The 26,798-nt window shown below is 34.1% G+C and overlaps 1 protein-coding gene across 1 annotated transcript in view; it reads left to right on the top strand.

Annotated features, from left to right (window-relative positions):
* The window catches only part of LOC111148368 (roundabout guidance receptor 2), a 583,098-nt gene that overhangs the window by 457,735 nt on the left and 98,565 nt on the right, over positions 1 to 26,798 (top strand). The window contains exons 7-9 of the mRNA XM_022504872.1: positions 1,682 to 1,693; positions 19,217 to 19,341; positions 23,712 to 23,883. Of these exons, the coding sequence (XP_022360580.1) occupies positions 1,682 to 1,693; positions 19,217 to 19,341; positions 23,712 to 23,883 (309 nt within the window). The remainder of the gene's footprint in view (positions 1 to 1,681; positions 1,694 to 19,216; positions 19,342 to 23,711; positions 23,884 to 26,798) is intronic.

The raw sequence follows: 26,798 nt of genomic DNA, 5'->3' as shown, positions 1-26,798 counted from the left end.
TTTAATATCAATAGATTCAAAATGCCTTTTGGTTTCTAAATGAAGCATTATGTTGGGGATTCAGCCTGAGAGGGCACCTGAAAAATGCAAATTCAAAACCAAAAGGAAAAGTTCTTTTTCTACCGGACGCTAACAAAATTAAGAGATACATCTTTCGAAGGAGGCACAACTTTATGATGTTAGTCTGTTGTCTTGTTCTTGGTTGTTATTTTTGTGCACACCTGCCCCTAAGAAAGAAATTGTGGATTGGGCAACTTTCTGATTTTCTTCCTCTTGCTATGGCAAACACCTCATAGGCTGTGGGATGCACTAGAGGGTCACTGAGCTAGAATTTGCATCCTGCTGCTATGATTGCTTTATTCTTCTTTGAATCATCTGAATTTCCCCCTTTTCATTGTAAATAATAGTATAAGACCATGAACCTCCTACAGAGGCAACTCCTTATTGTTTCAGAGAATGCACAAAGCTAGTATCATGATGTATCGGTTGAGTGAATGGATGCCTATAATTATGGTTTCAGTGGCTATATCTATCTCATTGCGTCCAATGAGGCATCATGAAGACAAAACTACCCTAAATTCTAGAGTTATGTTATATGCACACTAGAGCTTTATCCACGGGGACGTGGGCAAAACACTTGTTTGTTGTGTAAGTTTATATTTTGAATATAAGAGTTCATAATAATTCAAATGCTATTAAATGTATTTCCTCTTCACTTGAATAATGGCACCATATGTTTTATATTTGTCCATTGCTTTTATATTAAGTGGTTTACTATCTAAATTGATTTGGCTTTATTCTCTTTAAAGAAAGTATTATTGAGCCCATGTGTGTCTCTCACAATTGCTGTGCATAATAACAGGGCCAGCCTGATTTTAATGATTGAGTTATGGTATAATAAAAAATATGATAATAATTTGTTGAAGCAGCAGTTTGAAAGCCATTCTCAGTGTGAAAAAGGATCAACTTGTCACTCATTGTTTCCTGCCCTCTGCCAAAAAAAAAAAAAAAAAAAAAGGAAAGAGAAAGAAAACACAAAAGAAAAAGAAAGAAAAGAAAAAAAAAAAGAAAAGAAGCTTAACAGTAGTTAGGGAGCTACTCAGTTGAAATCTCTAAGGATGTTCCAACATATTTGTTATATTTTCATCCACCCTGTCCACGGATGAAAAGTGATGTGATCTTAACTTATTACTGGCTGAAAAGCAGCGTCAGGGGCTTTTCCATAGTCCTTGTAATGGTTCTGACTAACCATGCTTAAAATCCAATTGCTATTTAAATCAGACAGTGAGGCTTTCTTTTATTGACATGACATTTGCCAGTCTGTGACTTGAATAGTTATATTCATCAGGTTCTTAACTTTGGGGTGATACAGGGTATTTAAAAAGTTCTTTGAAATAAGAACTATAGTAAGTGATGACAATATGACTTTACATAAACTATCTCTCAATTCACAAAGAGCTAATTCTGGAATGAAAATAATTATTTTCTTAGAATTATAACTTTCAGTTTTAGTCAAACTCAGACATCCTGTTCATACTTGAATTTTAAGACTAGAGATCACTCTACTGTCCATACTTAAATGTTAACATTACACATCATGCATTCTGATAATTTTCTTTTCTTTTCTTTTTTTTTTAAATTTCTTCTTTATGTTCTCACCACACCATTGTAATGTCTACAGCTCGCCCTGTTGGTAAGTAGCCATCCTTCTATCCATTTAGCATGGCTTTGTACAATGCTTCATAACTCATGCATAGTAGGATTTGATAGCATGAAATATATTTATTTATTCATCCATGTTAAAATATTACGGGACGATCTTCCATGAAAGTTGCTCCGGATCTTTTCATCACTTTGATAAGCCATTTTGTAGTGACCTACGAGGGTAAGAATGAATAGGTAATGATTTTCATGGAAAATAATATGTGAATGTTTAAAACTAGAAACTGCTAACCTTTCTTAAAGATGTAAACATAATAATTCCTTTTTTCTTGTATATATAAAATAATCATTTAATAGTTATGCTTGATATTCATTAAGATAAATGATTAGGAACTAAATTAAAAGGTTTGAATACTTGATGCACTTCTTTGATTTTTAAACTGCTTCAAGTCCTTGCTTTGTAATGGCATTTTTAACTGCTGTATACTTATTATCTGTTTTCCTATTTAAACAAAATTTGGTAGAATGCTTCCAGTTGTTCTAAGTAGATGCTTACACTAAGAAGAAAAGAGAAGGATGAGTTGTGTTCTCTGGCATGAAAAGTTGGTGTGGTTTTAACATTTCTCATCCTTCACTGACTGTACAAAATTGAAGTTAACAGTTTGCATTTGCAGTAATTTAAGTGGTAATTATTTGTAAACATTTGGAAAGTCAGACCTTATCAAATTCACTGATTTTATAACCTTTCTGCATCTCTTTTAAAGTTTAGCCTAACCGACCAACAAATGTGTTTCAATAAAATAAGTCTTGGTAATTGTGTTATAAGTAAATGAACAGATGGATGCATAAATGGATGGATGGATGGATGGATGGACAGATGGATGGATGAATGAATGAATTTACTATAGTGCTTTTTTAATATATCAAAAGATACTTGAATAAGTTATTTGATTTGACACAAGGTTTATAAATGGTCCATCTAACCTCCAAAGCCCTCTTAATACACTGACTTGACGTTGACATTTGATATATGTTGGTCCACTCGTGACATTTTTTTTTCCATTAGTTGAAACATTTACGAACCTTATTGTTATGTAGTATATTCTTGCATAGATAGCAAATACAGAAAATTAGAACTTTGGTTTCCCAATCTGAGTTTCTGGTCTGCTCTTTCTGAGTAGTACTTCTTTTGATAATTGTTTAATATCCCTGATCCTAGGTCACTTCCTCTGTAAAATGGAGAGAGTCGTATCGACTTATCAAAGCTGTTGCAGGAATGAAATAAGCTCCAGATTGCTTATATATGCGAAAACGCCTTGTATGTCAACATGGGTTAACATATTTTTAATTTCTGAGACATATGTTATTTTGTATTTTTATATTTTTGAAACACAGTTATGGCGTACAATTAATTTGAATGCAAAATACAGTGATTTTTTTTCTTTAAACACAATTATTAAATTGATCATGCTTTTTACAGTTGGGGATGTTAGGAAATAGTGGAATAGGTTACATTTTAAGCCTTATTTTTTAGTATTTGTACAAATTCCTATTAACGATAACTTTACCTATCTATGGTATGACATCTGCAATTAAGAACTGAATGGAAAATAATAAGATAACTTTTCAAGTTAAAAGGAAAAATGACATTTAAATTGTAGATCTTTACATATAGAATCCTTATGCCAATAAACCACGACCACTTGATTTATATTATCTCACAAATTTCCAGGACAGAAAACAATATGTTCATAATTTCCAATACATTTAAAACACAGAAATAACAACAAAAAAAGATATACATTGATTAGCAAATGTGATGTACAGGGAGCTTTGAGATATACTTGTCACCTACAAGGCATTTCAAAGTTATTTCTGTTTTTATTCTTGTTTTAAATGATTTCTTAAGTTCCCATTGGACTGGAACTAAAGAATAGCTTCTTGACACATTGTATTTTATTCTGGGAAAGTCTGTCATTTCATAAATCTATCTCCAATGACTTATGACAATGTTCAGAAATATGAAGAACTATACTTTAAACTTGACAACTGCTATTAATTTTGGAAACTGAATGTTGGATATGCTTTTATTGGATCACCAAAGATGAGATGGATAATGAGGAAATTAGCTTGCTTTTTCTTTGCATAAACTTTTTACATGAGTTTTAATTCAGGAGCTATAGATATGCCAACTTTTTTTTATAAGGTCAGAAGATAGAAATCAAGTAGATCATAAATTAAGTAGTCAAACAGTAGAAAACTATATTAATATTAATATTATTAGTTGACTAAAACACAAATTTTTCAACTTTGAAGCTCTTAGCAAAGTACATTAATATTAATATTTGTTAGTAGTTTGAAATGCAAGTTTTTCAACTTTGAAGTTCTTAGCAATAACATATAGGGTATTCCACAAAGAAGAGATCACAGAAAGGGGAGAAAATCCAGCTTTCAAGTCCAGTATAGATTAGGTGAAGAAATATGTACCAAATACCTGAAATTTAGAGAAAATTCAAGGGATAATTCCTATGTAAAGCTTTTGAAAGAAAATTAGAAATATATGCAAATTCCAGAACATCTATAGTTTCAGAAGTCAATCATTACATTCCATACAGGATTAAGAAAACAATCACAACAACTTGGTAGTCCATGTGGAAAGCCCATTTAGAAGTCATTATAAATCCCCAAACTGGGAGTTTTGTCTAAATGGATAACTCTTATGACCTGCATTTGAATTAAATAATTGACAACACTATGCAATTTGCAGTTGGAATAAACACCTTCTGGTCTACTTTTGAGATTGCAGGAAAAACTCTCAACTTAGAGGATCCTCAGTGGGGGAAATATCACTGAAAGCAGACAATTACATACTTGCCAATGGAGAAAAGTGTTCTCCAGATTTCACTTGCTCATTGGCGAAGTCAACATTTCAAAAGAAGTCTTTAATGCAACTTCCATAATTTGCTTACCACAAAATTCAGACAAATGCCACTTTGATTATTAAAAGTCTGCCAGCCCTTTCTGAGACTTCAACTTTTTACTATTCTGAAGGCATTCTTTGTATGAGAAGCAAAAGTACATCCTAGGACAGCATTAACTAAGAATGCTGAAATATTCATTTATTTGGAAAACTCTTCTGATAAGTTCTGATAAGGGAACTGACAGCAGAAAATGGAATACATATCTTGCTTCCTATACCCATCTGTCTTATTTTCTCTTGGAAGCCCTTCCCAAGCTTAAAAATAAAAAAGAACATCTATTTTGGAGATGGGCAACACATTTTTTCCTACAGCAACTCAAAACATGATGAGTAATTGGAAGAGAACTGTCAAATCTACCAGCTGCCTTAGGAGTGAAGCTGAGCCCTGCTCCGTTTTCTATCATGTAGACCATATGCTAGATGCTAACTGCCTCCCGTATGGAAGCTAAAAGCTGTGGGCATCAGGTAAAAACTTGTTTAAAATATCACAAACAAACTGACAATACACAACTTTAGGGAATCGTCTATGTATTTCCTTAGTTAGTGACTCAAAGGTATGTTTCCTTCGGATGAAAGAATATAACTGGCCACACAAGAGTTTGTAGGTATTGAGAAATATATATGTTTGAGGCAAAATTCCCATTTTTAATTATTATTTTTAAGAAGCAGCCAGTATTCTAAACAAAAATCTATGGGGACATTGTTCTTTTCCAATCTTCTCACTGCTTAAACACAAAAATTAAACATATCCTCATTATAGAAAGTTCCGTTTTGACCTGAAGTGTAGTTTTGTTTTAAGGGGCTCTAAAACACATTATTGAGACCACCAAGGGGTCCAATAAAAAATGAATATTTGAAAAAGTCATTCAAGGCAAATTATAAAGCAGACCTTACTTACAGAGTAACACAACTGATCTTTCTGACACCACCACCCTCCCTCCCACCTTGAAAGCTGGAAAACTTTATGTGCTGTATATAATTTAACTTAATATTGGAAATATTCCAGGCTTTCTTTTTCTTAATCAGAAAACATGTAGGTATTATATATGAACCCTTTCATGTCAAGATCCACTTTTCTGCAAAAGGCGTCCTGAGTGTGTCTTGGAAGGAAACCTATAATTTTATTCCTTGCAGACTTTCTTCTTTGGACAAGCTGTTACCCCATGACCTGAGGTAATCATCTCCCTCCTACAAGCACTTAATGTTTCCTGCACCTGGTGCTAATTAGCTACCTTATGCAGAGTCCCATTTAATTTTTATTAAGCATCATGTTTTTCATTGCTCCATATGTTTTGATTAAATAGTAGCTTAAAAAAATGCATTCTGTTTTGTCTTGTACGTTCCAACAGAGTTTCCATAATGTGAAACATTTAAAATATCTTAAGCTAATGCTAATTCTTAAAGTGAAGAACAAGTATGGGCTACTTCTCAAGCTTGCCTGGTTTTAGTCACTGACTTGATTCTTCTGCAAGGATCTGTGTGTTCAACAATGTCTGTGCACTGCCTCTAAAGTAAAGGATAGGTATAAAATTCTTGAGTCGTATTTTTTTTCTCAGATCTAGGTGAAAATGTTGGATTGTTTTACTATCAGATGGTACTGTAGTGAAGTCTGAGGTTTATGGAATATTTTTATCTTAGGCTGAGATTCCCTTTAATGATTTGAAAACCAATGTAGTCCCTTCTTCTGGAACCTTTCTAGATTATATCTTGGTCCTGATCATGCTGTAACTAATATGCCCAGGACACAAGCCCCTTGAATCTGCAGATTCATGCTTGAATTTACTCTGTTTCAACAGTGTTTTCTTCTCTCTTATCTTTGACTATCTTTTTCTGTCTCCCATGAGTTATGTGGCTTTGCTTTGTCTCAATTCCGTATTTATTAACTTCTGTATAATAATTTTGAAGTATCATTTTTATTTCATATTGTCTGATTTCTTAATGCTTAAATAATCTCCCTAACTTTTTCAATTGTGAATATCATTTTTTGTTTTTGAAATATATTTTTAAAATACATTTTGTTTATTTAATTTTATTTTCTCTTTTCATCATTTCCTTGCTAATCTTAAATATAATAGTTTTCATCTCTAGTTACCTTTGAGCTCTTTTATTACATTTTGAGGGTTTTCGTTTTTGTTTTTTTTTTTTTTTTTAAGTTTGATTCTTTTGAAAAAGAGAGGCCCTGTTGTATGTAATGTCATTTAGACTATGGACAACTATTTAGTTTAAAGTAATTCTGTGTTTCCTTAGGTAATTCTTTGAAGATCAAGATTCTCTTTCTTTTTTTGACTAATTGATTGTATTCTTTCTGTCAATAATTAAACAGTTAATGTGCAGTTTGTTTTATTTTATTTTATATATATCCTGTTTTTAGACCCTACCTGATTATTAGTCATTCAGTTAACTGCTAAAGATTAGAGTTTGCATGTTTGAGGAGAGCAGATGGGAAGTACCAGGATCATTCAGCAGCCTCTATGGATGTTATCTTGAATAGTTTATCAAAAAGTTTTTATTTCTTTTCAATATGCTAGTGACCTGGATGGTAAACAGCAGATCTCTTTAAGTTAGAAGCTTTCTGTAGTCCTTATGAGATTCCCTCTTCATTTTTCTTCATAAGCCCTGCTTCATAATCAAGGTGGTTTTTAAATGTATTAGTTTTCTACTGCTGTGTAACAAATTACCACAAATTGAGCAACTTCATTAGCACCCTGTTTCTTAGGCCACAGTTCTATAGGTAAAAAGTCCAAACAGACTCACCTGAGTCCTTTGCCTAGCACTTCACAGGACAAAGCAAGGTTTTGATCAGGCCGAGCTCTTTTCTGGAAAACTGTCCAGAAGAATCCACCTCAAAATTCATTCAGTTTTATTGATAGAATTAAGTTCTTTGAGGGCACCTGGATGGCTCGGTCAGTTAAGCATCTGCCTTCGGCTCAGGTCATGACCCCGGGGTCCTGGGACCGAGGCCACATTGGGCTCCCTGCTCAGCTGGGAGCCTGTTTTTCCTTTTCCCTCTGCCTGCAGCTCCTGCTGGTTGTGTGCCTTCTCTCTCTCCCTCTCTCTCTGTGTCAAATAAATAAATAAATAATCTTTAAAAAAAAAAAAAAGGGACTTAACTGGTGTGGTCTTCTCTTAGAAAAAAAAAATTTTTTTTGCGTTCTTTCTGGGCTATAAAATTAGAATCCCCATGTCCTTGTTTGTTGGCCACCAATAGTGGGTCCCAGTTCACTTGCCAGCCTTTGTACATGGCCATCACAACCTTCAACTTCAGCAGTGGTCTGTTGACTCATTCTGCTATCAGCTAGAGAAAATTTCCAGATGGAAATGTCTCATCTAATTAGGTTAGGCCCATCTGATTATTCTTAGGGTCAACTGATTAGTAACCTTAATTACATTGGCAAAATTCCTTTTGTCATGAGATATCACATAATCATGGGAGTGTCTCCAGGAAGTGAAGGTTGTGGAGGCCACCCTGCAATTTTGCCACTCACATTAGGCTTGGCTTTTCCTTTCTTTCAGTACCTTCTGCTCAACTTCTGCATTTAGCTGGTTTTCTATGAAGTCATATCTCATATTGTCCAAATCTCCTTCTTGACTCTAAATTTTTTCTTCTTCTCATCAAAGGACCATGGGATGGGCTCTCACTTGTTAGCAGATTGTGTTTGTGAAATTGGTATTGATAGAAGATTGTGGATAGAGGCTAGTTGGTATTTACCATGCCTCCTCATTTTCTCCAGACTTGACTATGTTTGACAGAAGTACTTCACCACTTGTGTTTTTGAGCTATATAGTTTATCTAAATTATTAATTTCTCTTGTAATAAATAAAGTGGAACAATAAGCCTTTACTCCATTATCTTAACCTAAGTATCAAAAATCTTAAATACTCATTAATTTTAGAGTTTATTAAAATAAGAATAAACACTAAATATGTTAATTTAATAATTAAAATTAACTTAATAATTAAAATTAAAGTACTATAAATATCAAAGTAATATAAATACTCTGGACTGAAACAGTATTAGGAGATTAGTGTTAAGAGATTTGACTGGCTACTGCCAGAAAGAAATAGCAAGAATATTTTAATCACACCTTCTAAGAAAGTGAAAATTTTCATTTACATGTTATACTAATTTGTAATTTGACAGATATCATGATACCTATATATATTTGTGTGTATTTCTAGGTACTATAAAATAGATATTATGATATACATTACACCTAAAAATTATATGTATGACAGTTGAATTATGACACTACTTATTTAAACATATTAAATGTCACTCACGGGAATAGCTCATAATTAGATTCATTAAAAATATATAAGCTACCAAGTTAAATTAAATTTTGAGTTAAAATATATCTGAATGCCTTTTAAAGTCTCTTATGGCAAGCGATGCTCTCCAGATTTATTAGGGATATTATTTTCATCTGTCCTGAAAAACTGTTAACTCTTTGTTAGTAAATACATTGTTGCATTTATCGTTCTGTTGCCTCTAGGTCTAGCATAACACTTACAAGTGGTAGGGGCAAGCCAAATGGTGGTGCAGTTAACTGATACACACATATGCATACATAGGTAATACTGGCCTAGAAAATTTTTATGCAAGCAGCTTTAAATAGTGCTATAAAAAGATGAAGCAACATTAATGGTAGCAAGCCAATCACATAGTCTCCATTCTGCTAGGAGGAGATAAAATACAACAAAAAGAAGGCACTAATGAGTTAGGATGGTGCCTTACTAAGCGTGTAATTAATGTTATTAAGAAACATTGCAGTTGCATATTAAAATTCTGTTAACTAAGCAGCCCTTCAGCATCAGTACATTTGTTTCTTGGTTGCAAGTTTTTTTTTTTTCCTTTCTTTTTTTTTTTTTTTTCTGATTGGCATCTTCATGCAATCTTTTTCTAAAAAAATGAGATAATGGGATGTGATCAGCCTTCGTGGTTTAGCTGGAGTGCTGACATGACAGTTCTGGTAAGTTGACAGGTTAAGTGAGTGAAAATGGATGTCTTGTCTCACCATTTACTTGAAGAATCCTCTCCACACCCCCATATTTACATCCCTTTCTATCCACAATGTGGAAAAGTCCAGTTTTCCCAGGTTAGGATCTAGATAGAATTTTCTTCACGACTCTTTCAACTATTCTCTTTCTGTTGGTGAAAAATGAGATCATTTAAAACTATAATCTAAACATTGCTTTATTTAATAATTCATTAGCTTTTAAGTTAATAGTTTGGGTTTGTTTGGTTTTTTTGTTTGTTTTGTTTTGTTTTTGAGAATGAACAGTCCCTTAGAGAAAATAAGATTTTATTTTGTCCTCAGTATTTTAGTATTTAGTCAGTCAGGAAAGCAAGAATAGTAGTTTTACTGTTCATAATGACAGAATGATAGATGAAATGTGCTTGACAATTCAGAATTTGTTTAAAATTTTGTCAGATTTTTCTAGGCATTCTCAATTTATAAATTTTATAGAATTTGGTATGTCTATGAAATTTGCATATTGAATCTCAGAATGATTTCCTACAGCTGCAGGGGTTCTCATATTTACCTATAATCAAAATGAAATCTATTTTAGTACATTGGAATATAATAAGATTTAAAATTATCTTAAACATACCCAACTTAGTTACTCTAGGAATTAACTATTACATTTATTGCAACATAGAACTATTTACTATCATCAGAGGCTAAAGCCAATAAAGATTATTTACATGGAAGAAATTCATGGTTCCACCAACATAATCCTTCAGTTTAACAGACTGATCTGGATTGCCAAAGGTAGTGACGCAGGCTAGTCAGGGTGATAGCTGTTGCAGTCTGAGAAACTCGCATCTCTGTCATAATGCATGCATTTTTTTCCCTCTGTGAAGAACAAATTCCCACTTTCCCTTCCTTATCTACTTAATTTCAAAGGAACAATTCAACCTGTCTCTTTCTCTCTTTGTCTCTCTCCTCCTTTCTCCATGCTTTCCTCAATTGTTGGAGACAGACTGAGTCAAGTTATTGTCATAATGGTAGGACATCCTGTATTACACCCTCACCATATTCCTCACGTTGTGTCATACTTGATTGTCTTCATGTGAGTTTCCTCTGTAGCCAGTGAGTTCCAGGGACAGAGATCTTAGTACCCTCAGACCCTAGCACAAAATGAAACCAGTAAATGTTTGTGGTTGGTTAAACCAACCAACCAACCAACCAACCAACCAACACCTGAATTCATTTCTAGCATAAATTTTGCTACTGTAATGTTTTCCAGTGATGTCTTTAAAAAACAATTAAGACCAAATACAAATAGTTATGTGCATATAGCTGTTTATTATAACACTGTTTTTATATGCTTGCCTATAAAACCCCAAAATTCAAGATATTTTGAACCAAATTAATTTATTCTTTTCAAAGGCATTCTGTGCACTCTAGATAATCATAGAAATGTTTCATTTTGATATTTGCATTATTCCTTTTCAGGGAGGAGTATATTATGTGTGAATATAAATTTTAAAAAATGATTTTCACCAGGATTATCAAATATGCATTATCAAACTTGTGTGTGTGTGTGTCATATTTATTACTAAAGCTCAGTACTTTTGATACTCCTTGGAATTGCTTACTGTATATGACAATTTAGAAGGCTACTTTCATTATTTTATAGGCACACTGTAGAATTCATTTGACTAACTCCATGACTTAATTTAATCTTCAGATTTTGAATAATCATGCATTACTTTTAGAGTTCTAGCTATTATGTGAACCCTCAAAAAATAGTCTTCCCACAATCAATAAATTCCATGAAAGTAGTTCTAAAATAGCTGCATAATTGCAACATGTCTTTATTCATACAAGGCTGAAAGCAATTTGTATACTGGAGATGTTTCATAGGTAGAGTAGAAAGGAAAGTCTAAATGGATGAAGAATATAAGAATTGTGATTCTTTGTAGCCATTCTATTGTCCTTGAACATTTACTTTACTTTTCATATTTATGAAAGCAGTATGCCATTTGGTACTTTTATTTTTTCATACTGACATTCAGGAAGCAAATACATAGATAAATTTATATGTATTTACACTTATAAAGAGACATTAGATTATTGAAGAAGCATATATATGGATAGATAATTACTACATTATTATTAGAAGACAAGGTATAGATGTTGGAATTTTACCATGGAATTTTTAATATTAGCTAGAAGTAAGGTGCTGGCTGAGAAAGAAGGCATAGCACTCATCTAGAAGAGTTAATGCCATGAACTCATTAAGAAAGAGGTGAGCTGGAAAGGTAGGTAATTTAGTAATTTGATTACTTGTATTCCTTGAAAATAATGACAAATGAATTAAATGTGATTAAACAGACTTTATAAAAGTGATTATTTTAAATCCTGTATCCCTAAATTATGTTTTCCTTTTATATGCACTGCTTCCTCTAAGACAAATTATGTGTTAATAAGCTTCAAATTAAATATTTTATGACATCATGCATTTCCAATATTATTAACAGAAATTCTTTTGAAGTCAAATGAAGTGTTAAATAGTAAAAATCGAATAGAATTAGGTAAGTTGAAGAAACAATCATTTATCAATGAGAAGTTAGTCTGTTCTGATGATAAACTAAGTAAACATTCATCTCTTATTCCCACTCTATACTGCATTTTAATGAAATGACTTCTTACTTTTTATTGTTGTGGGAGTAAGCCTATCTTTTCAGGAAAGTCTAGAATTGGTTGTTATGTAATTCTTCTATTTTTCTATGTTGTTGTTGTCAAGACCCACTCTGGGGTGGTGCCTACTCATTTGTAGTCTTTGTGTCAGAAGTTTCCAATATGGTACAGGGGCATTCTCTACAGAAGGACATTTCAGAATCAGTTGGGAGATTATTTTCAAACAACATATTTTCCTTGGCATCTCTCCACCCAAACTGCTACAATAGTGAGTCACTGTCTCTGGTAGGAATGTGTCATATCCTTCAGTATGATAAAATGGAAAAGACATTGAGTATTTGCTTTAGATCAAGAACTTTTTTTTTTTTTTTTAAATTTCCTATTTCAAGACATTCATTTAACATTCACTATTCGGGGCTTTTTCAGGCCAAATAAAGATTGCATTTCAATGCAGATGGTAGCCCCCCATTCCAGTAAGAAGTTACAACTGCACTGAGGAAGCAAGACAGCTAGTCAGGGGGAAGAATAGAGACAAAAAGGCAATGCAAGAAAAAGCAGGTACTTTAAAGTGGAAGAAAAACGAGAAAGTAGAACATAGAGTGTGTTTAGGCTAATCATTGTCAACAAGTTGGATAAAAGAATAATAGATAAAGAGATGGGTGAACCTCGGGAACAAGCCAATACCTGTGCAAGTGGTTAAAAGTAGACTGTTCTGCTGAAATACCAGAGCTGGTCTGGGGATGAGTGAGTGTCAGGATGGTAAAATCTCAGGCCAGTGTAGCCAAATGCTACACTGAGGGGAATAAGCACTCTAGGTTTTTGAATAAAGAATGACTTGAAATAAATATATTTGAGAAAGGTTGTACTTTCAGGGGTACAGAGAGAGCAAGACCATAGGTTTTATGTGATTTTAATAATCAAAGCAATTATTCAGGAATAACGTAATTTATGATTTTAACATCCTTATGCCATATTGGAAATCATAGCATATGATTCTTACCTTTCTGTCTGGTACTAGAGATGGCAAATTTTAATCAGATCATGGTTGGAAGTCAACTGAATTAATCTAAAAGCTCAATGTTTAAGAGGTCCAACTATGACATTCGATGGACCATAAGTCAAACCTATCCTCTGACCTAGTGCATTAATCTTTAAAAACCAGTGTGCTCTTTGTAAGCTTTGGCTTGATGATCATTATAATGGTAGTAGTTAATACATAAGTAGTTAATACATAATGATATCATAATGGTAGTAGGTAATACATAAGGTTCTTTGAGTATTAAATGAGATAATGCTGTGAATGGTTTAACACCATTCACTGCCTGGCATTGAATGAACACACAGTTAATGTTAATTATTGTCCTCGTATTAAGCAATTTGTGACTCAGCATATCTTTAACCCAAGCATATGGTAAATGAGTGTGCTTTTCAAATACGCTTATAGACTATATTAGAATGTAAAAGCAAAAATATTAAATAGCAAAATAAATATTTTCTACTTGCTTAAGATATAAAGTTCCAAATGTTTATTATAGAACAAGAAGCTTCCTCACTCAGGCAACCATTACACCCAAAGATGTACTGAGTGTGCCTGTAACCATCCTGTCACATATTAATATATGCAACTGCCGCATGACGATCTCCATGTTCATGTCTGCCATAGAAAGTCATATTTTCCTGTAAAAACAACTCGGAACATGATGTGATTAACCTTTAGGTCTCCCCATCCCCTCATCTCCAAGCCCACCTCACGCATGGCCTATGCTTCCTACTCATGTTCAGCCATCTGATTTCCATAACACCCACTCACTTCCACCAGCAGGCATTAGCATAACAGAGCTGTAGCGTGACTTTGATTGAAGCCAGCTTGGACTGAATACAGTATCAAAGCATAATTTAGCAGAAATCAAATCCAATTTACTGTGCATTGTATTTAAATTCTCAAAAATGCCATTTCAAGTAAACAATACCAGACCTCTAATCTCAATTGACCTTTTCATATTTGGGTCTACTTTTCTGGAAATCACACAACACACTCTTCTTATAAAGCTATTGTTTTTAACTTGTAAGTATCCATCGAACACTGAATTGTACCACTGTTTCCTTCATCTCATTTCCTGTGATAGCTGTAACAATAAGGTATAATCACTTAACTGATTAAGCAACTATGTTATTATATCACAACCACAAAACATTTGTCTACCACTTTGGGATTTTAGAGAGGGTATTTTATACTCTTCTCTCTTGGAAAATGTGTACAAGAATTGCCATTTCTATTCTTCTGGAGTTTATAACTCAACCTCTTTAATGCACATTGGGTTTAAATGTGTGTTTGGAATTGTCATCTTGAGGACCCAATCATGGTTTTTTTATGTTTAATGAGAGTCATCATAGAAAATCCATTTTACGTGGAGCACACTTTGTGCTACCTTGCCGTATTGATAAACTGCCACCTCGCTACCTGCTCCCTCCCATCGGTGCCATCAGCCAAGCACCGTCTTTCCCAACCATTTTCACTGCCACCTGGCAGAAAGAGTGAAAATGTGAAATGTTAGCAGAAGAATTATTGATGCAGTTTTTCGCTTTAAAACCTCAAAAATAAATTCCTTCAGCTGATAGCCCTTCACTGGAGGTTGCAATATAGACTTTGAGCAGAGAGAGACTACAGAAGTAAAAGTGATTGTTGCGATTTGTTTTGGTGGTGCAACTGTAAGTGACAGTAGGAAAGGATGTCCATTTTCAGACATGGAAATACTCTTGAAAAAAAATATTTTTTGCTTAGCTTTAAGATCTGTATTTTGTTTGTTTAATTTTAAAAATGATAAGGTGAGTCCAATTCCAGTGAGAGCGATGCGGCTAAAGTTCTGATGACAAGAAACTATTTGGTACTTTAGAAATAGGGTGTGTTTTTAATAACATGAAATAAAAATACAATATAAATGAAAGTCACATGAAAGAATTCTTCATAGTGTGAATAATACAAATACTGATAGTATTTTGTTAGGGGTTCTTAAAAAAAATCAATATTGGATAAAAACTCAAAAATTGTGATTTTCTGGTCTTCTTAGGTCTTATCAGTACTAGTAAATGTTACCTTATAATATTACAGAATTCCTTTGTCCTTTAAGAGTTCTGGTGAAATGTTTTCTTAAGGTGCTTCTATAACTAACAGTTCTCAACTGATTTTCTGCCCTAACTTGCTATGATTTTCCTACCTCATATCTGTGCTTTCTCTTTTAGAAAAAGCACACTTTCTAAAACATAAATCTTATTACATCTTTCTTGCGTAAACATCTTTGAACAGATCTCCATAGTTTTGGGGCAAAATTTAAGCTCTTTTAGCATAAATTATCTGGCCTTAATTATATCACTTCCGCATCTCTGATTTTATTCTTTTTTTTTTTTTTTCAAAGATTTTACTTATTTGACACAGAGAGTGATCACAAGTAGGCAGAGAGGCGGGGGGGCGGGGGGAAGCAGGCTCCCTGCCGAGCAGAGAGCCCGATGTGGGCTTCCATCCCAGGACTCTGAGATCATGACCTGAGCTGAAGGCAGAGGCTTAACCCACTGAGCCACCCAGGCGCCCTCTGATTTTATTCTTAAGACCATGTACACTCCATTAACACATCCAGCCCCTCAAGTCTCTGCCTGGCGTCTGCTTCTCTCTTTCCAAGTAACCTTACTCCTCTTCGTTCAGTGAACTCTTATTTTTGCTTTAAAACACAGCCCAACCATAACCCTCTCTGGCCTCTTGCCTCTTCTTTCTTCATCATCTGGTCTATTTGCTGCTCTTCCAAACTTTCACACCCAGTACCCTCTGCTTTTTGTGTTATTATACAAACCATACTCTGCTCCATTTGTGTTTATTTACTTATTTACCTGGAAGTGACTGCCAATTTTTTTTTTTAATTTCCATCCCCTGTACCAAAGAGAATGTCTCATAATCTGTAGTCAGGCAGTGCATTTTGAATGCATAAATGAATGAATCATATGTTTTCAGAAAAGTGGGGAGATAGTTGCGGTCATTTGCCAGCCCTTTTTTGGGGGCTATGTTTTTGCACATGGTTAAAATTGTAGGATCCAGATGCCAAAAGTGTTTTATAAAATCACTTTTCAACTAAAAAGTTCTTAAAAGTTTAAAAAATTAAATACAAGGAGGTATGTGCTTATGATTAAAGTGTAGATGTTAATTTTACTGAAGTAGATGGGTAGACAGATACAGCGTAAGCATAATATGCTTAAGACTATAAAATATATTTTCATTGTTTTCATTTGATGTGTTTTTTTTGGTGACTTCAATCAACTATTACATTTTAAAAATTAATTATATAAAGAAGGACTTTATAGCACAAATGGGGCTCTAAGATTTTACTAACCAGGTAATATGAGCCAATTCAAATTCTTTCTAGTCCAAAGCAGTACAAATGAACAAATAAGGGATTGTGTGACTTTTATCAGACTATTAAATGATTTTTTTTTATAATGAGGAATAAGCTAATTTACTCTGGCTTAGTATCCATATTGGCACTAAATTTGTCTTTTATAGGATTAATAAGAAGCAGGAACTATATCTGATCTTTAAATTTTGCTTAATATGTATTATTTTCCTTGGATATTAGAGATAATAGAGACCAATCTTAAGCCTTTTTTGGTATAAATAATCTGGTGGTTTCATATCCTCCCCGAAAAATGGACATTGCAGTGTTTTAAGGGTTGTCCCCAAAGTAATTTTGTAACATTGATTTAATCTATCATTCCTATTAGAAAACAGGGAACAAAAATCAATGTATCTGCTGATTCAGTGAAATTGTGTAGAAATAACAAGAAGATTGTAAGAAGCAAGTAATCTCCTGAAAATGCGAGGCAACGTAAACCACATTCTGTTCAAATAGATCCATAAATCTGGCTTCTCCATCCCGTTAGACTGAGTCTACTGTTATCTATAGTTATAGAAGAAAATTTCACTTAGTAGATTTATCCCCGCTGTCCCTGGGGTATGTGTTGAATGTGTTGAGTTAGGAGGCAGAACACGACAAACTAAGTCACTGCAAATCTCAGTGAATTAAAAAAAAAAAAAAAATGCTGCTGCTGTTTCTACACTAGCATTCTTATAAGCGTGAGCCCTTGGCTGTATGTTTGAGGCTACCCTCCATTGACTTTGTTCTTGGACCTGCTCTTGTGTACTCCCAAAGGGCTGAAAGAATTCTGGGTAAAGACTTCAACCGAACGTCATTTATTGTTCTAATTCTTCAGAGTTCAAATTTTAGGATGGTTGCCATGGCCAGCAGCTTTTAAAAATTAGAGTTGACTTTAAACTTTTTTTCGTCCTCCATTTTCTAGCAGGAGTGATGATTTAAAGTGTAAACAGATGATGAGAAAAGTCATGGAATAAAAGTGCTGTTTTCTTGTCAACAGGAGTGGGTTTCAGTGTGAAGAAGATGTCCTTGTGAAAACTAACAGTTATACTGTCTACTGTCTTTCACTTGGCTCCCACTTTAAACTTGAACTTTCTCAGTATTCTTACCCTACCCCCCATCCCTTTAGTTTCTTTTCTATTGGAGTTCCTCATGCCTAGGTTTCATTATCTTTGCCTACATCATTTCCCTCATCTTCCCACCACAGTTCCTATTTTATTGACTGATATGCCTCCCTCACAATCCATACTATATTCATTAGAGGGCTAAGATTTCCAATGATTTTGCTTTGCATCTGTCCCTTCTTAGCTCAGAAAGACCTTGAACAAAATCCCCACTTTGGCTTCTCAGGACTTTCTTAGGCCACATCCAAATCTATGTTTTTCAGCCCATGATGTTTATGCAACCGAGACCCTTCATTTCTGCCAGATTACACACTGTATGCTAGATGTGTTCTTGCTTCTTGCTCTTTGCTCAGTAAGCTCCTTGCTTGGAATGTGTTCATTTCTCCACTTACCTAAACGCTGCCCTTTCCTCAAAGTCTCCATAATGTGTATTTTCTGCTTAAAGCCTTTCACAGCTGCCGTAACACAAAGGGATCCTTTTCTCCTGAAGTCCCATCACATTTCTTACATGTACTATGATTGAAAGGCTCCTATGCTGTGCTCTGAAACATGTCTATCATTGAACTTAGCATAGTCTTAGATAATTGTATTACCTTGCTTTTGCTGTTGTCATCATCACATTTTGTGTTTCCCATTAGTTTGTGAGTTCCTTGAAGGCTGCAGGATAGATATATGTTTTTTATCTCTGTATCCTTGTGTCCAGTAGGGGAACATAGCAATTGTCTGACTAATGCTTATTTATCTAAATGAAATGAATTAAGTATAATCAGCCACTTTCAAACATGCCATTATATCGTTAGTTATCTTTGTATGTAATTCCCAGTTCATAATTCTTTGATGTCTTCAACACTTTAACTCGTAAATTCCAGAATATAAGCACTTTGAGGATAGGGATCATATTCTAAGGTTTCTGGTTTGCTTGCACGTAGAACAATGTCTTATAAATATTACAGGAATGGTCAATGTCTGTGAGTAGACTAATTTCAGAGGAAGGAGATACTTGTGTAATGAAGGGATTCTTTTTCACCTTTATCTATTCAAATCGCAAAACCAAATTGGGAAACCATATTTTTCTTTAAAAGACATTAGAATATCATGAAAAATCTATTTTCCTTTGCAAATATAAGGGCTACAGGATTATTATGTACAACATTTAGGAAGTATCTACTAATAAGTTTTCTTTTCCTTACATTTGATAGAGAGTGCTTTTCTCCTTTCCCCATTGTGTTTTGAAAAACGCCTTAAAAAATAGGAAAAAAAAAAACATTAAAAACTGTGGTTTCTGTCTGGCTCTGAGCAGTCCATCTAGTACCAGATTTTCCCTTTGATATCTATTTCTTTGTCAGTGGTTGATATTTATACACTTTCTTTCCTTTTAAATTATAGCTCCTCCACAGTTTGTGGTTAGGCCAAGAGATCAGATTGTTGCTCAAGGTCGAACAGTGACATTTCCCTGTGAAACTAAAGGAAACCCACAGCCAGCTGTTTTTTGGCAAAAAGAAGGCAGCCAGGTGAGTGTGAACCTTGACTGCTTTTCTGAAATCTCTGAACTCTTCCTGTCTCTGGTGCTTCTCAAAGCTTGTCTCGCCTTTCCTGTTATCGATGTCGAATATATTTTATTTCTAAAAAAGAGAACAATTAAGTCTAAAATAAGTGAGGGTCGGATATTCTAATAGAATGTTCTTTATTTTCCAGTGTTAATATCCAAAATTCTGTATTTTACATAGAATAGATACAACTCAGTGTAACTAAATCATCTTAAAAAGCCTGATTAAAACCTCTGTAGCTATTAAAATCTCTGAACAGAAAAATAATTTTACTTTCTTGCAGCAAGCTACATTGGGATTGTAAAATGAGTTTCTACGTATAAAGTGTTTAGAATATCCTACGCACATGTAAACCAGTCAAACAATATTTCCATTATCAATCCACCTAGAAAGCAATTGCAATCCCCGTTCATAGAGAGATATTATAAATGCCTTTGTTTTATCATTAACGTAAGGATACTTCCATTTAAGAGTGGGAGAAGTATTTAGTTCCATCATCCCGTCTGGATTCGTTCACAGTGAGGTGAGATAGGAAATAACACATCATATACCAGAAGGCATCAGCAATTGCCTGGTCTTTGCTCTGCCCTAATTTGTCCGCTTATGACCCTCTGTGGGTAGCATGGCCTTTCAGACTCTGTTCAAAGTCAATTGGGTACGCTTTTTTTTTTCACGTAGGCAGTGTCCAACTTGGACAAGCACTTAGCCTCTAGGTTCTCAGGCAATGAATGGAATTTCCAGCTTAAACCAAAATCTGTTCTTTGCCTGAGAACTTATCAGTGCATTCCTGAAGGACCTAGAGATATTTTCGTGGTAATCTTCCTAGAATCAACTTTCAGGAGGCATACAGTTCACAGGAAGAGACCTCAGCACCCTCTGTTGTTAGTCCAAATTCTGGAAGAATTTCCTGGGGAGTAATGAAAACCATTAGTAAGAGTCCCAGGAAATCTAAAAACTTTGCCAGAGATGGGAAAATTTTTAAACTATATTAAAAGAACCTGTTGATCAGAATTTATGTATGATTATCTGGGTAGAAAGGCATCAGAAGGGCACCTGGGTGGCTCAGTTGGTTAAGTGCCTGCCTTGGCTCAGGGCACGATCCCAAGATTCTGAGATCGAGCCCCACATCGGGCTCCCTGTTCAGCTGGGAGTCTGCTTCTCCTTCTCTCTCTGCTGTTCCCCCTGCTTGTGCTCTCTCTCTCTCTCAAATAAACAGAATCTTAAAAAAAAAAAAGAAAAATGATAGAAAGAAAGGCATCAGGAAGTTCCCCTTTGTCCTCATCTTCATACTATCATTCAGGCCCAGGCTGCCAGGACCTGAGGTCTCCCGCTGCCCAGACAGTAATGCCCAGCACCAAGGAGAGGTTCAACACCACTCTGGTCACCTCTGCCCCAAGACCCACACAGCACCTGAGAAGGCTGGGATGGGTGAATGCTGGAGAGCTCTGGCAGCTCCAAGGGACTTTTTCTCTTGCCTGAAGCTCTTTCCCTCCACCCACCCTGGCTGCTTTGGGGTCCATCAAAGTCACTCCTGCAAGCCACTGATAGGAAATGTAATGATTTGAATATATTACTTTTTATCAATTTTATAAATATAATATGAGAAGCAGTTGGATTGTTGCAAATTTACACTTTAAATCCATGTTTTAAAAATAATAATAATACATAAATAAATAAATCCATGTATTGAGTGAAATCCCATCATCCCATCTCACTATTATATAAATACAGCTGTATCGTGTGTAAATCAGATACCCTAAAATAGCTCTGGGTTGACATAAGATATTGGATAACATGTGTATTGGACCTGTGGCCCAATAAACATGGTATTTAGATATGCTACATTCTGCTTTAATGGTTTTTGAAGATAATCAAATGGCATTAAAGAATTTCTTTTTCTGTTTTTTTGTTTGTTTTGTTCTGTTTTGATAAAGTGGCAGGTAATTCCAGAGATATCAGTCTCTGGAAAAAATTCTAGTTAGGTAATTTGATTTGATTATAATCTTAGGTCTGGTTTTCTTTCCTTCATGTATCTCACTTGCATCGGAGAGAGTGGGGGGCAGAGAGAGAGAGGGAGACAGAGAGAGACTGTGAATAAGAACAAAAGAGAATTGCCTGAGGAAATTGTAAAGTTTCAAATTATGAATTAGAATATTAGGAAAAATAAATCGGTCTTACTGTCTCCAGTATCCAATTTTTACAGTGATCTATGACTCTCCATCAGTAGAGAGAGTTAAGAGCCTGGACTTAATGGTCCATATTCCTCAATATGTGCTGATAATACCAATTAGCACTAATAGGACACCTAGGCACTTGAAGGCAAGAAGAGCTCTGTAGAATTCCTGGGTTTTGCTTGTAATCCATTTTCTTGTGCCTGTGTCACACAAGCCGCGAATAAAGATGATGGGTTAACCTCAATCATATGCCATTTTCCATGTCATCAAATCATTTAGAAGGTGGACTGATATTACATTGTAGAGGAAGAGATCCCAGAGAGAATTAAGTCCATCTGATGTATTAGTGCTATGTAAATTAGTATTCTAATGGCTAATTGTAGGAAAGTGCATACTTTGAGTTATTGTATTATTTTCAAGTGGCTTTAAAATTTAGACCCTTCTCTTTTAGATGGTTTATTTCAGTAATATATTTGGATTCCACACAAGAATTAGCTTGTTCTCATATTGTTTCCTATGCCTGAAAATGTCTAGCCTTATATAGTAATACAAGTTTTATAGGAGGGCAATAGTGTTTTGAAATTATATTCCTGACATGCTTGCAAACATCACTTCTTTTAGAAAGGGTTTAATAACACGGTAATGTTTATGTAAAGTGGGCTTATAGTGTCACACTCAAATCTAATAAAGTGGACATCCATCATGTTGCAATAAAGAGAAGAGCTTCTAATTAAAGTAGGACATCATTCGCAGGATTAAAGTCATTTAGCGTAATTGAAAAGTGTTAATACCCTATTTTATCCTCTTCCATTGGTATTACTTCAAGGGTAAAAACATTTTAAGGTGAAAATGTGTCTTATGCCTTTAATTGAATGTTATTACCTCCTGATTGTAACGTATTGAAACTGTTTAATTACAAACCTGAAAAATTAATTACTATGTTGAGGAACAGATCCCAGAGGGTTATAATGTTCTTTTTTGTAAGCAAATACAACATAAAAATTGATATGTTCTTATTTATAATCCAACTTGGAAACATACCTCAATATGATTTGTTATACCCAGATGTTTTTCTTAATTGAACAACAGTAAAGCAACATAGGTCACCCAAGTTAACATTACTGCTCTCATATAGGAACTTTCAAAATTTTACGTTTGGGCTACTTGTATTTAATGTGAGATGTATTGTAAAGTAATTTTTCATAGAAAAGAAAGTCATATTGTGAAATTCTTTAAGGGCACATGCAATCTTCAGAAACACTTGACATCTTCTCTTTATTTTCAATGATTTGCTTCATCTTGCATAGATGGTAATATTTCTATCTAGCTCCTTTCAAAGCTATTACAATCTGCAGAAATTTTGTAGCAGGAGTAGATTTGACTGTCTCTTTCTGTCAGTCCCAGCCACACACTTTTGAACATCTTCATTAAGAAATTCAGATAATTACATCAAATATTCAGAATGATTAGTGGAAAGTCTATTTTGCATTTATTAGTAATGTGCAGTTTATAAAGCACGAGCATAGTTAATGTTACATTCCCCGTTATCACAATGTCTGATGAGCCACATGAGCACTGTCATGCCCATTTTACAGATGAGGAAATCATGTTTCAAAGATATTAAGTAACTGACAGTAAGTCAAGGAGAAAGTAAAGGCTTAAGGTAAAGATCCAGGGTTTTTATTTTCTTATTTTTCTTTTTTCTTTTTTTTTAAAGAGTTTATTTATTTGAGAGAGAGAGAGTATGTGTGTACACACACGAGAGGGGGAGGTTCAAAGGGAGAGAGATTAGCAGACTCCCTGATAAGCAGGAAGCCCTACTCAGGGCTTGATCCAAAGACCCCAAGATCATGACCTGAGCAGAAGGCAGAAATTTAACTGATGGAGCCACCCCAGTGCCCCAAGATCCATGGTTTTTAGATGATTATTCCTTCAGACTTCAGAAGACAGGCTGACTTCTGAAAGCATATTATTTTTCCATGATTTGGAGAAAGTTTCCCAGTGAAACTCACTATGTGGCATTTGATCATTTCAAGACCATATTTTTAGAAATAGGTATTTTCTTTTTCCTACTGTATCACAGTAATTATAATAGCTATTGTTAATGTATTTTTCCTTCTGTGTGGGAAAGATATTGATGAGATTGTGTTTCTTTCACAGAACTTGCTTTTTCCAAATCAACCCCAGCAACCCAACAGTAGATGCTCTGTTTCGCCAACTGGAGACCTCACAATTACCAACATTCAGCGCTCAGATGCGGGTTACTATATCTGCCAGGCCCTAACTGTGGCGGGAAGCATTTTAGCAAAAGCTCAACTGGAAGTTACTGATGGTGCAGTATTATTATTAGATTTGTCTTTGAAAAATAGTAATTTTTATTTCAAGATCCATATTAACCAAGTGAAGTTTTCTGAGTTGCTAAATGTGTAAATGAATGCTTATCTTCTAAGTTTGAATCTAGGTAAAAATAACATTTTTAATAGTTTCTAATTCTACAGGTACTGTTCCAAAGGAAAATATCAAAGATTGTCTATTTTATTTTAAAAAATACAGAAATTCTTTATTTTAAAGAAATGACCTCACATTCCCAGTGTATAGATATGTCATCTGTATATTTTTTAGTTTTATGCTGACATGATTGCTTCTAATGGATATTAATAATTTTATTTCATTAAAGAAGGAAGAGATATCATCTTTAATATTAGTGGAAACAGAGATGAGTTCTTAGTTAGCTAATCACATTATGACATCCTATGACTTTTTAATTATTCATTCGCTAAATTAAATAGCTTCCAAACTACTGATGGATGCTAAAATTGTTGGGGGATTTTTATTTGCACATTATGTACTATAAATCATAGCTGAGACACCTACATTTATAGTGATTGTTGAAAAGGATGTACGGATCTCCATAATCTGTTTTTATTTCCCCAAGAGCTTATTTGTCACCCTTGGTAGGTAGGAAACGTGAGATATTTTGTGAATTTCTGAGCACAATTTTATCCGTGTTGTTTGATGTCTTAAACTAAAAATTCTCTCTTGTTCTCTTATGTTTGTGAGGTTTGTTTTGTTTTCCCTTGATGCTGGTTTCTGAGATCTAAGACCTCTGTTTTGTGACCTCTCTGATTCTTTTCCTTCTCTGCTCAAGAAATATGGTGCACTTTTATGCAGTTCAAATTTACATGTGGATTAAATGGTTATTTAAAATTAATACAAAGGAAATATTTTTTAACATCTGTCCGTGGTGTTGCCTGATTCAGCACCATGTCAAGAATAGGAATAAATGGAACAGACAAACCTTGGCTGTAGGAACATTGAGTTGTTAATGGCTTTACCTGCTGATGTTGCAGAAATTTTACTACCATGAACTGAAAGAAGTCAGGTTCAAGGGTAACAGTGCTAAGAAATTCTTTCTTTAGATGGGCAAGATCTTTGATCCTTCCTATCTATGTAGTTTTTAAAAGAAATAGAAGATAATTATTCATCTTTCTTAAGTCCTTATGCTTTCTACCATTAGCAAAAATGTCCAGATATATATATACTGGGAAAAGAAGATATTCTGGCCAGAGCCTAAGTTGTTTTCTGTATATGAGAATAAAACAGTCTATGTTTAATAATGGAAACCTCTACTGTAACCTAGTTGCTTTTATTATTTTACGAAAGACAGACTCTAAAATATTTCTAAATAAATAAATTGTTATGGGAAAAGGCAAACCATATTTGTAGGAAATTAAATTGGTGAATTAGAAGAGCCAGAATATATGACAGATTCTCAGGGTCATTTCTGATGCAATGAAAAGGAAAACTTTTGTTTTGAGAACTTGTGTTGGTTGATGACATAATCTCACAAAACAGTAGTTATTCCAGCTTTGTTTCTAAGGTCAAAATTAAAAGAATAAAAACAAGTTTAAACCTGATAAGTGAGATGACTGAACGGTTTGCTACAACGGGCTTGAATATTAATTCCTACATTGATTTTTACTTAAGTAAGCAATCGCAAAGTCAAGATCCTTTTGCAAAAACATTGAATGAAGGTTATAGAGTTATTGATTTTGACAGGAAAGAACTCTAACTTCAAGACCTAACCCCCCCCACACACACATTATTTATTACAAATAACTCTTTCTAAATACTAACTTGCTACATTGACGTATGACTTTAGCTTCTATTCATAGTTTTGTTGAGTTTTCAGATTGGTTAAAATTTAATGGTATGTGAGCTATCATTTTCATTTGCAACATTTTTTGGAGGGTGTGACCCAGGGCAATTTAGAGCCAATTGAAATTCCAGTGTAGAATAAAAAATGTATGTCATATTCAGAGAAACAAGCAAAACACATAGAGCAGTGTTTCTGTTGCTACATTTTTGCACTTAGACTCCTTTCTTGGAGGTATTTTTAACTCAAGTGTTCATATAAGATGAGATTGCTAATGGTGATGAAATGTTCTGTTGAGTGATAATTTTACTGATTATAGATTGAATGAAGATGCTTCAATATACTTGAATTTCAAAATATCCTTTCAGAAGACCTTTCCATTAATTCGTTGGCACTGTTCATTTTTTCTTTCCTTCTGTTCTTTTTCTTTCAGAAAATTAGGAAATTGTAATGAGAATTCTGAGTGCAGCCAATAGCATCTAAAAGGACTAGAGAGAAGAAATGTATTTATATATTATATTGACAACAAATGTCACACCATGATCTTATATAAATGGTTTATTGAGGATTTATAATGCATAGTTAGAGAAAACCAGGGAATTGTTCACAGACCACTGGAAACCCTAAATGTTCATTTAACCTTTGACCTCAGTGTCATGGAAACCTGCGGTCATCTTTCACCATAACATCTTTGAAACTGAAAATTCCTTCTGGCGAGGAGATTTTCAATTACTTTATTGATCAAATTCATTAAAAAGACATTGAGCTACTCATTTGAGCAATAAAAAAGAAAGAAAGTAATTAGATGTCCTTGGCTATATCTAATGATTTCAGGGATATAAAAATAAAAACAGGTTATGAGAAGTTACCTAAATTCTGTAAAGATATTTAATTTGAAAAAAAGCAGTAAGAATATTTAAAATTGAATAAATAGATTCTACTCTAGTAATGTAGACCCATTTTTCTCATTGAATTTAGAATTATTCATGTTTTGTGATTGGCCCCTTCATTTTTGACCCATAAAGAAAATGAATTCCACGAATATTCAGTTTGGATATCGATTGTGTAGTATGGGCCAGAATTAATATAAC

Source organism: Enhydra lutris, unplaced genomic scaffold (assembly GCF_002288905.1).
Source record: "Enhydra lutris kenyoni isolate GAN:26980312 unplaced genomic scaffold, ASM228890v2 scaffoldscaffold2, whole genome shotgun sequence".
Taxonomy (NCBI): Eukaryota; Metazoa; Chordata; class Mammalia; order Carnivora; family Mustelidae; genus Enhydra; species Enhydra lutris.
The sequence above is the reverse complement of the archived record's forward strand: the minus strand, read 5'-3'. Positions and strand labels throughout refer to the sequence as shown.